The sequence below is a fragment of the Lagenorhynchus albirostris genome, chromosome 14 (genome assembly GCF_949774975.1).
Source record: "Lagenorhynchus albirostris chromosome 14, mLagAlb1.1, whole genome shotgun sequence".
In the NCBI taxonomy this organism is placed as follows: Eukaryota; Metazoa; Chordata; class Mammalia; order Artiodactyla; family Delphinidae; genus Lagenorhynchus; species Lagenorhynchus albirostris.
In genome coordinates this window covers 77,195,052-77,209,666 of record NC_083108.1, presented here as the reverse complement: position 1 = coordinate 77,209,666, position 14,615 = coordinate 77,195,052, and the positions used below count along the sequence as shown (strand labels likewise).

At 42.7% G+C, this 14,615-nt stretch overlaps 1 protein-coding gene across 1 annotated transcript in view; it reads left to right on the top strand.

The window, feature by feature from the left end:
* The window catches only part of KSR2 (kinase suppressor of ras 2), a 407,661-nt gene that overhangs the window by 71,951 nt on the left and 321,095 nt on the right, over positions 1–14,615 (top strand). Inside the window, exon 2 of the mRNA XM_060120912.1 lies at positions 11,867–12,007. Within this exon, the coding sequence (XP_059976895.1) occupies positions 11,867–12,007 (141 nt within the window). The remainder of the gene's footprint in view (positions 1–11,866; positions 12,008–14,615) is intronic.

Genomic DNA, 14,615 nt, shown 5'->3' with positions numbered 1-14,615 from the left:
GATGGATTGGGAGTTTGGGGTTAGCAGATGCAAACCATTATAGGTAGAAAGGATAACAACAAGGTCCTACTGTACAGCACAGGGAACTATATTCAGTATCCTGTGGTGAACCATAATGGAAAATAATTTTTACAAGAATGTATATATATATATATATATATATATATGTATATGTATAACTGAATCACTTTGCTATACAGCAGAAATTAACACAACATTGTAAGTCAACTATACTTCAATTGAAAAAAAAATGTTGATACTTCCAAATCAAATTGCTTTCTGGTGGCATTCTCAATGGTTTCTCACATTCTCATTGACATTGGATAGCATCAGCGTTAAAAAATATTGCCAACCTTATCCAAACATTTTTTTCCATGATAAGCAGCTAATGCATATACATCGTATTTTCCAAGATTGCTACAGATGTGCAAACAGGAAAAAAATAGGTCACCCGTAATCTTAATTTTGTTACATACCCTCCCAAGGCTTTTTGCATCTATACTCGTATAGCTTTATAAAGCTTTTAATACATTATTTATACATTACAAATATTATACATATTTTGTACATCTTTAAATGGTATGCCACTATATGAATACATTGTAATTTATTTATTTATTTATTTATTTATTTTTTTAACATCTTTATTGGAGTATAATTGCTTTACAATGGTATGTTAGTTTCAGCTTCACAACAAAATGAATCAGTTATATATATACATATATTCCCATATCTCTTCCCGCTTGCGTCTCCCTCCCTCCCACCCTCCCTATCCCACCCCTCCAGGCGGTCACAAAGCACCGAGCTGATCTCCCTGTGCTATGCGGCTGCTTCCCACTAGCTAGCTACCTTACTTTTGGTAGTGTATATATGTCCATGCCTCTTTATCGCTTTGTCACCGTTTACCCTTCCCCCTCCCCATAGCCTCAAGTCCATTCTCTAGTAAGTCTGTGTCTTTATTCCTGTTTCACCCCTAGGTTTTTCATGACATTTTTTTTTTAAATTCCATATATATGTGTTAGCATACGGTATTTGTCTCTCTCTTTCTGACTTACTTCACTCTGTATGACAGACTCTAGGTCTATCCACCTCATTACAAATAGCTCAATTTCGTCTCTTTTTATGGCTGAGTAATATTCCATTGTATATATGTGCCACATCTTCTTTATCCATTCATCCGATGATGGACACTTAGGTTGTTTCCATCTCTGGGCTATTGTAAATAGAGCTGCAATGAACATTTTGGTACATGACTCTTTTTGAATTATGGTTTTCTCAGGGTATATGCCCAGTAGTGGGATTGCTGGGTCATATGGTAGTTCTATTTGTAGCTTTTTAAGGAACCTCCATACTGTTCTCCACAGTGGCTGTATCAATTTACATTCCCACCAACAGTGTAAGAGGGTTCCCTTTTCTCCACACCCTCTCCAGCATTTATTGTTTCTAGATTTTTTGATGATGGCCATTCTGACTGGTGTGAGATGATATCTCATTGTAGTTTTGATTTGCATTTCTCTAATGATTAGTGATGTTGAGCATTCTTTCATGTGTTTGTTGGCACTCTGTATATCTTCTTTGGAGAAATGTCTATTTAGCTCTTCTGCCCATTTTTGGATTGGGTTGTTTGTTTTTTTGTTATTAAGCTGCATGAGCTGCTTATAAATTTTGGAGATTAATCCTTTGTCCGTTGCTTCATTTGCAAATATTTTCTCCCATTCTGAGGGTTGTCTTTTGGTCTTCTTTATGGTTTCCTTTGCTGTGCAAAAGCTTTTAAGTTTCATTAGGTCCCATTTGTTTACTTTTGTTTTTATTTCCATTTCTCTAGGAGGTGGGTCAAAAAGGACCTTGCTGTGATTTATGTCATAGAGTGTTCTGCCTATGTTTTCCTCTAAGAGTTTGATAGTTTCTGGCCTTACATTTAGGTCTTTAATCCATTTTGAGCTTATTTTTGTGTATGGTGTTAGGGAGTGATCTAATCTCATACTTTTACATGTAGCTGTCCAGTTTTCCCAGCACCACTTATTGAATAGGCTATCCTTTCTCCACTGTACATTTCTGCCTCCTTTGTCAAAGATAAGGTGACCATATGTGCGTGGGTTTATCTCTGGGCTTTCTATCCTGTTCCATTGATCTATCTTTCTGTTTTTGTGCCAGTACCATACCGTCTTGATAACTGTAGCTTTGTAGTATAGTCTGAAGTCTGGGAGCCTGATTCCTCCAGTTCCTTCTTTCGTTCTCAAGATTGCTTTGGCTATTCGGGGTCTTTTGTGTTTCCATACAAATTGTGAAATTTTTTGTTCTAGTTCTGTGAAAAATGCCAGTGGTAGTTTGATAGGGATTGCATTGAATCTATAGATTGCTTTGGGTAGTAGAGTCATTTTCACAATGTTGATTCTTCCAATCCAAGAACATGGTATATCTCTCCATCTATTTGTATCATCTTTAATTTCTTTCATCAGTGTCTTATAATTTTCTGCATACAGATCTTTTGTCTCCTTAGGTAGGTTTATTCCTAGATATTTTATTCTTTTTGTTGCAATGGTAAATGGGAGTGTTTTCTTGATTTCACTTTCAGATTTTTCATCATTAGTATATAGGAATGCCAGAGATTTCTGTGCATTAATTTTGTATCCTGCCACTTTACCAAATTCATTGATTAGCTCTAGTAGTTTTCTGGTAGCATCTTTAGGGTTCTCTATGTATAGGATCATGTCATCTGCAAACAGTGATAGCTTTACTTCTTCTTTTCCGATTTGGATTCCTTTTATTTCCTTTTCTTCTCTGATTGCTGTGGCTAAAACTTCCAAAACTATGTTGAATAAGAGTGGTGAGAGTGGGCAACCTTGTCTTGTTCCTGATCTTAGTGGGAATGCTTTCAGTTTTTCACCATTGAGGATGATGTTTGCTGTGGGCTTGTCATATATGGCCTTTATTATGTTGAGGAAAGTTCCCTCTATGCCTACTTTCTGCAGGGTTTTTATCATAAATGGGTGTTGAATTTTGTCAAAAGCTTTCTCTGCATCTATTGAGATGATCATATGGTTTTTCTCCTTCAGTTTGTTAATATGGTTTATCACATTGATAGATTTGCGTATATTGAAGAATCCTTGCATTCCTGGAATAAACCCCACTTGATCATGGTGTATGATCCTTTTAATGTGCTGTTGGATTCTGTTTGCTAGTATTTTGTTGAGGATTTTTGCATCTATGTTCATCAGTGATATTGGCCTGTAGTTTTCTTTCTTTGTGACATCCTTGTCTGGTTTTGGTATCAAGGTGATGGTGGCCTCGTAGAAGGAGTTTGGGAGTTTTCCTCCCTCTGCTATATTTTGGAAGAGTTTCAGAAGGATAGGTGTTAGCTCTTCTCTAAATGTTTGATAGAATTCGCCTGTGAAGCCATCTGGTCCTGGGCTTTTCTTTGTTGGAAGATTTTTAATCACAGTTTCAATTTCAGTGCTTGTGATTGGTCTGTTCATATTTTCTATTTCTTCCTGGTTCAGTCTTGGCAGGTTGTGCATTTCTAAGAATTTGTCCATTTCTTCCAGATTGTCCATTTTATTGGCATAGAGTTGCTTGTAGTAATCTCTCATGATCTCTTTTATTTCTGCAGTGTCAGTTGTTACCTCTCCTTTTTCATTTCTAATTCTATTGATTTGAGTCTTCTCCCTTTTTTTCTTGATGAGTCTGGCTAGTGGTTTATCTATTTTGTTTATCTTCTCAAAGAACCAGCTTTTAGTTTTATTGATCTTTGCTATTGTTTCCTTCATTTCTTTTTCATTTATTTCTGATCTGATTTTTATGATTTCTTTCCTTCTGCTAGCTTTGGGGTTTTTTTGTTCTTCTTTCTCCAATTGCTTGAGGTGCAAGGTTAGGTTGTTTATTCGAGATGTTTCCTGCTTCTTAAGGTGGGCTTGTATTGCTATAAACTTCCCCCTTAGAACTGCTTTTGCTGCATCCCACAGGTTTTGGGTCGTTGTGTCTCCATTGTCATTTGTTTCTAGGTATTTTTTGATTTCCTCTTTGATTTCTTCAGTGATCACTTCGTTATTAAGTAGTGTATTGTTTAGCCTCCATGTGTTTGTATTTTTTACAGATCTTTTCCTGTAATTGATATCTAGTCTCATGGCGTTGTGGTCAGAAAAGATACTTGATACAATTTCAATTTTCTTAAATTTACCAAGGCTTGATTTGTGACCCAAGATATGATCTATCCTGGAGAATGTTCCATGAGCACTTGAGAAAAATGTGTATTCTGTTGTTTTTGGATGGAATGTCCTATAAATATCAATTAACTCCATCTCGTTTAATGTATCATTTAAAGCTTGTGTTTCCTTATTTATTTTCATTTTGGATGATCTGTCCATTGGTGAAAGTGGGGTGTTAAAGTCCCCTACTATGAATGTGTTACTGTCGATTTCCCCTTTTATGGTTGTCAGTATTTGCCTTATGTATTGAGGTGCACCTATGTTGGGTGCATAAATATTTACAATTGTTATATCTTCCTCTTGGATCAATCCCTTGATCATTATGTAGTGTCCTTCTTTGTCTCTTCTAATCGTCTTTGTTTTAAAGTCTATTTTGTCTGATATGAGAATTGCTACTCCAGCTTTCTTTTGGTTTCCATTTGCATGAAATACCTTTTTCCATCCCCTTACTTTCAGTCTGTATGTGTCTCTAGGTCTGAAGTGGGTCTCTTGTAGACAGCAAATATATGGGTCTTGTTTTTGTATCCATTCAGCCAATCTGTGTCTTTTGGTGGGAGCATTTAATCCATTTACATTTAAGGTAATTATCGATATGTGTGTTCCTATTCCCATTTTCTTAATTGTTTTGGGTTCATTATTGTAGGTCCTTTCCTTCTTTTGTGTTTCTTGCCTAGAGAAGTTCCTTTAGCAGTTGTTGTAGAGCTGGTTTGGTGGTGCTGAACTCTCTCAGCTTTTGCTTGTCTGTAAAGGTTTTAATTTCTCTGTTGAATCTGAATGAGATCCTTGCTGGGTAGAGTAATCTTGGTTGCAGGTTTTTCTCCTTCATCACTTTCAATATGTCCTGCCACTCCCTTCTGGCTTGCAGAGTTTCTGCTGAAAGATCAGCTGTTAACCTTATGGGGATTCCCTTGTGTGTTATTTGTTGTTTTTCCCTTGCTGCTTTTAATATGTTTTCTTTGTATTTAATTTTTGACAGTTTGATTAATATGTGTCTTGGCGTATTTCTCCTTGGATTTTTCCTGTATGGGACTCTCTGTGCTTCCTGGACTTGATTAACTATTTCCTTTCCCATATTAGGGAAGTTTTCAACTATAATCTCTTCAAATATTTTCTCAGTCCCTTTCTTTTTCTCTTCTTCTTCTGGAACCCCTATAATTCGAATGTTGGTGCGTTTAATGTTGTCCCAGAGGTCTCTGAGACTGTCCTCAGTTCTTTTCATTCTTTTTTCTTTATTCTGCTCTGCAGTAGTTATTTCCACTATTTTATCTTCCAGGTCACTTATCCGTTCTTCTGCCTCAGTTATTCTGCTATTGATCCCATCTAGAGTACTTTTAATTTCATTTATTGTGTTGTTCATCGTTGCTTGTTTCATCTTTAGTTCTTCTAGGTCCTTGTTAACTGATTCTTGCAGTTTGTCCATTCTATCTCCAAGATTTCGGATCAACCTTACTATCATTATTCTGAATTCTTTTTCAGGTAGACTGCCTATTTCCTCTTCATTTGTTAGGTCTGGTGGGTTTTTATCTTGCTCCTTCATCTGCTGTGTGTTTTTCTGTCTTTTCATTTTGCTTATCTTACTGTGTTTGGGGTCTCCTTTTTTGCAGGCTGAAGGTTCGTAGTTCCTGTTGTTTTTTGTGTCTGTCCCCAGTGGCTAAGGTTGGTTCAGTGGGTTGTGTAGGCTTCCTGGTGGAGGGTACTAGTGCCTGTGTTCTGGTGGATGAGGCTGGATCTTGTCTTTCTGGTGGGCAGGTCCACGTCTGGTGGTGTGTTTTGGGGTGTCTGTAGACTTATTATGATTTTGGGCAGCCTCTCTGCTAATGGGTGGGGTTGTGTTCCTGTCTTGCTAGTTGTTTGGCATAGGATGTCCAGCACTGTAGCTTGCTGGTCATTGAGTGAAGCTGGGTGCTGGTGTTGAGAGGAGATCTCTCCGAGATTTTTGCTTTTGATATTATGTGCAGCTGGGAGGCCTCTTGTGGACCAGTGTCCTGAAGTTGGCTCTCCCACCTCAGAGGCACAGCACTGACTCCTGGCTGCAGCACCAAGAGCCTTTCAGCCACAGGGCTCCTTAATTTGGGATGATTCGTTGTCTATTCAAGTATTCCACAGATGCAGGGTATATCAAGTTGATTGTGGAGCTTTAATCCGCTGCTTCTGAGGCTGCTGGGAGAGATTTCCCTTTCTCTTCTTTGTTCTCACAGTTCCCAGGGGCTCAGCTTTAGATTTGGCCCCGCCTGTGCGTGTGGGTCGCCGGAGGGCGTCTGTTCTTTGCTCAGACAGGACGGGGTTAAAGGAGCCGCTGATTCGGAGGCTCTGGCTCACCCAGGCCGGGGGGGTAGGGAGGGTCACGGAGTGCGGGGCGGGCCTGCAGCGGCAGAGGCCGGCGTGACGCTGCAGCCTGAGGCGAGCCGAGCGCTCTCCCGGGGGAGCCGTCCCCGGATCCCGGGACCCTGGCAGTGGCGGGCTGCACAGGCTCCCCGGAAGGGCGTGTGGCTAGTGACCTGTGTTCGCACACAGGCCTCCTGGCTGCGGCAGCAGCGGCCTTAGCGTCCCATGTCCGTCTCTGGGCTCCGCACTCTTAGCCGCGGCTCGCGCCCGTCCCTGGAGCTCTCTCAAGCAGCGTTCTTAATCCCCTCTCCTCGTGCACCAGGAAACAAAGAGGGACGTAAAAGTCTCTTGCCTCTTTGGCAGGTCCAGACCCCTCCCCGGACTCTCTCCCGGCCAGCCGCGGCGCACCAACGCCCTGCAGGCTGTGTTCACGCCGCCAACTTCAGTCCTGTCCCGGCGCTCCGACAAAAGCCGGAGCCTCAGCTCCCAGCCCCACCCGCCCCGGCGGGCGAGCAGACAAGCCTCTCGGCTGGTGAGTGCCGGTCGGCCCCGATCCTCTGCGCTGGAATCTGTCCGCTTTGCCCTCCGCACCCCTGTTGCTGTGCTCTCCTCCGCGGCTCTCAAGCTCCCCCACTCCGCCTCCCGAAGTCTCCACCCGCGAAGGGGCTTCCTAGTGTGTGGACACTTTTCCTCCTTCACAGCTCTCTCCCGCTGGTGCAGGACCCGTCCCTATCCTTTTGTCTCTGTTTAGTTTTTTCTTTTGCCCTAACCAGGTACGTGGGGGGTTCCTTGCCTTTTGGGAGGTCTGAGGTCTTCTGCCAGCGTTCAGTAGGTGCTCCGGAGGAGTTGTTCCACGCGTAGATGTATTTCTGGTGTATCTGTGGAGAGGAAGGTGATCTCCGCGTCTTACTCTTCCGCCATCTTCCCGGAAGTCCCCATTGTAATTTATTTACATCAGCTCTTATCACTGAAGAGTTGGATTGTTTCTAATCTTTCATGGCTATTATCCACTTGGAGCAAGACTTCATGAATATCCTTAATTATTTCTTTAGGATAAAGCCCTAGAGCAACACTGTCCCTTAGAAATATAATGAGGGTGACAGATGTGAACCAAATGTATAATTTAAAATTTTCTAGTAGCCACATTAATAAACAGCTGAAATTCATTTTAGTAATATATTTTATCTAACCCAATGTATCCAAAAGATTATCATTGAAACATGTAATCCATGTAAAAATATTAATGAGATATTTTATGTTATTTTTTTCCTATCAAGTCTTTGAAATCCAATGTGTATTTTACACTTACAGCACATCTCAATTCAGACCCTAAAATGTCAAAGTTAAAGTAAAATGTAGCTCTATCAAAATGATAAGTTTATGTTTAACAGAAAAATGCTGTACGTGGCTTCCATTTTCAAATTTAAATTAAATAAAATTTAAAATTCCATTCCTTAATCACCCTATAGCAATACCCTAAATGTTCAGTTAGCCACATGTAGCTGGTGAAATGACCATTTTGGACATTTGACACCGAGATTAAATCAGTTTCACTCGTGTCCGCTTCTCAGCGTGTGAAACCAGAGCAGAGTTGGGGGTGGTGCCTGGATATTGGATTTGAGAATCCATTGGCAAACATCAATATCTGAAACAACAGCAACAACAACAAGGCATGGCCATATGACCCAGCAATCCCACTCCTAGGCACGTATCTAGAGAAAACCGTAATTTGAAAATACATGCACCCCAGTGTTCATAAGCAGAAGAGTTTACAATAGCGAAGATATGGAAACAACTTAAATGTCCATCGACAGGTGAATGGGTAAAGAAGATGTGGTACGTATATACAATGGACTACTACTGAGCCATAAAAAAGAATGAAATAATGTCATTTGAAGCTACATGTATGCAACTAGAGATTATCATGCTAAGCGAAGTAAGTCAGAAAGAGAAAGAAAAATACCATGTGATATCACTTATATGTGAAATCTAAAATATGACACAAATGAACTTATCTACAAAACAGAAACAGACTCACAGACATAGAGAACAGCCTTATGGTTGCCAAGGGCGGGGTAGAGGAGGGATGGACTGGGAGTTTGAGACTAAGAGTTGCAAACTATTGTGTATAGGATGGATAAACAGCAAGGTCCTACTGTAGAGCACAGGGAACTATATTCAATATCCTGTGATAAACCATAATGGAAAAGAATATGAAAAAGAATATATATAGATAGATATATACATATCTATATCTATATCTGAATCACTTTGCTGTACACCAGAAACTAACACAACACTGTAAATCAGCTATACTTCAATTAAAACAAAAACAAAAACAAGGTCTTCCCTGGTGGCACAGTGGTTGAGAGTCCGCCTGCCGATGCAGGGGACACGGGTTCGTGCCCCGGTCTGGGAAGACCCCACATGCTGCGGAGTAGCTGGGCCCGTGAGCCATGGCCGCTGAGCCTGCGCGTCCGGAGCCTGTGCTCCGCAACGGGAGAGGCTGCATCAGTGAGAGGCCCGCGTACCGCAAAAAACAAAAACAAAAACAAGGCAGGCAGCAGAACTAGGGTGAGAGGGCAGCCCAGCAGGGGTCAGGGTTCATGAGGGCAGCACCTAGGCAGGGCAGTGGCCTGGTGGAGTTAGGGAATTCGCTAAATCCAGCAGACGGAGCCAATAAATAAGTATATTGAGGATTGTTTTTCTCACTGCCTGAGAAGAGTGATACAAATGTGGGGAGGGAAAATGCTAGAATAAACCCCATGGTGTTGGATTGGGATTAGAGGTATCAGTTATCAATACATATAAATAACAAAATAAATATAGGTGCAGATTTATGTATCTACGTATTCACATATGCATTGCTCATACATATGTTGCCTAGGCTGTCTACTAAGGGGACTGGAAATGATGACACCCCGGTATCAATAATCTCACCAAGTACCCAGATCTTGGCTTCTGAATACCATATTCCGCTCAGAGGAACCAACACTTCTTGGAGAAACGATGGATTCCAGGGTTGGGTCAGGAAAAGAATAAGATGACCCTAGAAAATTTTGTGGTGTCAGAGAGTAAGGAAGTGCTCAAAGAATGATGGGGAACGTGTCAAAGTGTACTTCTTTCTTTTGTGTGGTTTTCCATACCTGTATAAAGAGAATAGTTAAAACAAGTTGTAAAATAAAACGAGAGACATGAAAGTTCTATGGATGTCTTAGTTGAGAGCCCAGCTTTGAAGTCTCAGTAGGTCAGACCCTATTCATTCAGAAATAAGCTAGAGAAAAAACATATTCTTTTTGAAATTTTCTATTCTAACACTCGGAATTGAGATTCTAAATGAAAAGCATTCTAGGTACATTAGCATAAGGTGATTTTTGTGCCGTTATTGCAATAGAATGTGGGCTGATCAAGAATGGCAACTTTGGGACTTCCCTGGCAGTCCAGTGGTTAAGACTCCGTGCTTCCACTGCAGGGGGCACGGGTTTGATCCCTGGTTGGGGAACTAAGATCCCACATGCTGCGCGGCACGGCCAAAAATATAAATTAATTTAAAAAATCTCCGTTAAAAAAAAAAAGAATGGCAACTTTCTCTTTACTAGTGAGGTGAATAAAATTAACGTTAACTTAAGCACCAGTTTTCTGATTTCTTCCAGTGGGCTTCAGTGTCAGGTGAGCTCTCCTCGATGGCAACAGGGATGCCCCGCCAGCTCCTGGCTTCGTTGGCGCCCTCCTGACAATTCCAGTGGGAAGTGGGAGCTGTCCTCTGAGTGCTTGGGAAGGGTTGATGGGGAGGTTTCTCGGCGGCCCAGCCTGGCTTACTTGTTACTTCTGTTCCAAAGGCTGCAGCCAGGCCTGGGTCACATGCCCACCCTGCAGCCCGGTGGTGGTGGGGTGGGTGGGTGAAGCCAGCCTCACCTCAGCCATATGAACTGGGAGCCGAAGAAGGAGGCTCCCCAAAAGAAAGCTGAAATAGTCTTTGTATGGAGACCAGCTAGACAGAAACAGGTGCCCACTGCTGTCATGCCCTGCTCCAAATGATGTGATCCTAGAATTCCGGGACCGCCTTCTTGATAAATATTGGCTGACAGGTGCTTTAAAATGTCAAAAGCATTTGTATAACTAAGGATTTTTATTTTTGTTTCATTGAATTATCTTTATTAAATAGCTTTTAAATCACAAAAATGAAACATGCTTTGAGTAACTATTGAAACAAAGCAAAAATATATAAAGAAATACAACCGTTTTTTTCTCACCCCATCTATAGAGCTTCCCCATCCCAACTTAGCAGGCTGGGGTGTGTCTTGCACACTTTTTTCTCTGCTCATGCACACCTATTGCCTTTCTTTTGTTAATGTTGTTAGTTTTTACATAATAGGCAATAAAAAAAAAAACCTTTCCTTTTTCATGGCATGGCATCCCTCTAGAAGCATGGGTTCAGGTCCATCTCATTTTATTTTATTTTTTAAATTTATTTTTTGCCCACACCAGGCAGCATGCGGATCTTAGTTCCTGGATGAGGGATCGAATCTGTGCCCCCCTGCGGTGGAAGCATGGAGTCTTAACCACTGGACCTCCAGGGAAGTCCCGGGGTCCACCTCACTTTAAAAGTATTTGTTAATTTATGAATACTTGCATGTGACTTAAGACTGAAATAGTAAAAAAGGGGTTAAACAAAATGTTCCTCTCACCTCTGTCCCCCTCCCTCCCTCTTTCCTTCCCTAGAAGATTAGGGATCTTTCCAGAGAGCGTCTGCATTTACAAAGATACACAAATGTAAACATTTCCCACATGAATGAGAGAGTATTTATTTTTATTTATCAGCATATCTTGTCTTAGTACACAGCACACTTCCTCTTTTTGTTTTACAGCTGCATAGAGTTCCGCTGTGTGCGTGTATCCTCATTTATGATGAGTCTCCTACCGATGGCCCCTCAGGGTGTTTGCAATCTTTTGCCATTGCAAACAGAACTGTAGGAAATATCCTTCTCCACAGTCATTTGGCACAGGATGGGGTGTCTGTGGGAGGAGTTCCTACAAGTGCAACTGTGAAGGTCAAAGGATTGGTGCAGTGGAGATGTGGATGGATACAGTCCAAACCCCGCCCCCACTACACGGGTACAACGCACGCCGTGCTCCCCAGCAGAATCTTGGAACCTGCCTGTTTGCCCATCTTCACCAACACAGTTGGGACATGAATGGAAACTGGGTCTCACTGCAGTTGAACCGGTCTTTAAAACACGGAGTTGGGGTGCGGAGGGGACATTGGGGAGATGCTTGCCTCTCCTCCTTGTGGCAGTGCCTCTGAGACATGTCCTCTGTTCTCTGTGTCTCCGCAGAGCAAGCTGGTGAAGTACTTCAGCCGGCAGCTGTCCTGCAAAAAGAAGGTAGCCCTGCAGGAACGCAATGCCGAGCTGGACGGCTTCCCCCAGCTCCGGCACTGGTTCCGGATCGTCGACGTGCGGAAGGAAGTCCTGGAGGTGACTGGAGGCGACCCCTGCCCTCTGCCCCTTACTGGCCGGCAGTCAGCCCCCTCAGGCAGTGGGTTTTTGGCTGTGTCTGGCTCATAGTAGGACTTAAATACGCGTTGGATGCAGGCACGGAGCATCTCTGATGCTGTCTGAATGGGGTCATTAAGAGTGTGGTTCTAGGGACTTCCCTGGCGGTCCAGTGGTTAAGAATCCAGGCTTAGGTTCGATCCCTGGTCAGGGAACTAAGATCCCACATGCTGTGAGGTGTGGCCAAAAAAAAAAAAAAAAAGAGTGTGGACCTAGAGTCAGATAGACCCTCTTTCAGCTCTGCCTCTTAAGGACTCAGCCTCCTGGGCCAAATCACTTTACCTCTTAGACCAGTGCTGTCCAGCAGAATGTTCTACTATGGTGGAAATATTTCATATCTGTGCTGCCTGATGTGGTAGCCACCAGCCACATGTAGCTACTGAGCACTTGAATTGTGGTTAGTGCCTGTGACTGAGGAACTCAAGTTTTAATTGTATTTAATGTTCATTAATGTGGCCAGTGGCCACCATACTGGGCAGCATATCTTAGGACATTGGTTTTCTCATCTGTTCAATGGGGTAATGGTTGTCTCCTCTTCTTAAGTAGTTGGCATGATAAAATGAGATGATCTGTGTAAAATGTTCAGCCCATAGTCTGCAACCTAATAGTACCCAGGAAATGTCAACTTATTATTGTTGTTGCTGTTACTGAAAACTTTGGAAGTAATAGGTTTTCTAGTGACAAAATCAGAACACCTGTTGTCTTGTGTCCACGCTCCAGGAGTGGATCACCTCCTTAAGGTTTCAAGGATGGTGAGATTTCCTTACCCTCTGGGATCTTGTGTCCCCCCTTGTTTTCAGTGAGTGGGTGGAAACTTTCCTAATAAAATCAGCTCTCATTCATTGAATCTTCAGTGCCAGGCATAGTATTGAGGGTTTTACATGCAGGATCTCAACTCTTGAGACTGTTCAGACCCTCACAACGACCTTTTGAGGTAGGTATGACTTTTACCCCATTGTACAGAGCAGGAAACCGAGGCTAGAAGATGGAGGGAGTTGCCCTGCTCGTGAGTGGGCGGGGCTAGCAGGAAACCCCAGCTCAGATGGACTCCAGAGTGTGAAGTGGGAAGCATGGTGCTTTCTCCTCGTTTTCCTGTTGGGGGGCCTCCCTGAGCTGGGGAGAAGGCGTTCTGGGCGCCCCCCTCACCTGCAGGACCAAGTGCCATTTCTCAAGGCACCCCCTGCTTCCTGCTCAAAGAGGCCTGGAAGATCCTTTTGTCTTTTTAGACCTTGTTCCCAATGTGATCTTGCCCGAACCTGCTACATGTAACAGTCCTGAGCTGGGGGTACAGAAGCCTCACATTCCCCTCTCCCCCCTCCGCCTGCATCTTGTGCATACGCACCAGATGGTGTAGGAGTCTCTGTTTCTTAATATCATTCCCAGGATGGCGGTTTCGTGTGAATATCCTTAAAATGAAAGGTCCCATAAAAGTACAGACAGTACATTTTATTTGCATGGCTCCATACACGTTTCAGAGGCTTTCGGGACCATTTATTTATCAATTGAGGCGAATAAGACCGAGACAAACCTTCAGGGGTTGAAAACTAGTGGCCCTCTGCTGTATCTTGTATCTGAGGCACAGATATTTTTTGTTTGTCTTCAAAATTATTCTTGAGCCAGTATTTAAGAGTTGGAAGAGTCTGCATAAAAAACTCAGATCTTCGGCTTCTCTCGAAAAATCGGAATTGCTGACCGCACAGAACCGAATTCCTGTCTGGTGTCAGTGAACCGAATTCTGCTGCCCCTTAGGATCCCCCAGGCTAGTCCTCAGCTTTGCTCATTTACATTTACCTGGCCTGCAGGTGCCTGGGCTCTGGCTCTTATCTTAGTCTATGAGAATCGAGTCCAAGGCCACCAACCAGGTGGTGTGGACGGAGCTGGGTTTCCAGCTCTCTGTCTGCAGCTCACGCGTGTGTCCCCCAGACGGCCCCCTTCTGTGGAAGAACCAGCAGTATGGAGAAATATCCTAAGTGAGACTGCCTGGGTTCACACTTACTCACAGTGTGACCCTGGGTGATGGTGGTCTGACTTCTCTGAATGCCAATGTCCTAGTTACAGACTGATGATGATGGTAAAAGTACCTGCTTTATGTGGTCTTTGTGACCTTTAGAGAAAATCCATGAAAAGCACTTAAAACAGTGTTCTATTTCAATTATTATTATTATTATGAATAAATCGAACAGAAGTGCCTCTCCTCTTTTGGCCCAAGCTAGTTAAAGCCTTCTCCATTTTTTCTGTCATTCTTCCTTCTGTGATTAGTGTGTGTGTGTGAACCGTAAACTTCAATGTAAATTGAGTATTTGGAGGGTAAATTATAGGATTAAAATGCACAAGTGGATCTTGCAGCAAAGAGGAGAATTCTTTTATGTTGTGAATCATCCCTTCTAAATGTAATTCACTTCACACTTTCAGATCCTGGTGCACCACCTTTCTTAATGTGGACTTCCCTGTAACAGTCCCTATTTGAGGAAGCTGCTATGTGACTCATTACTGTTCTTTCTCTGCCCCTGACCTAGTGAGTTGGAGAGGC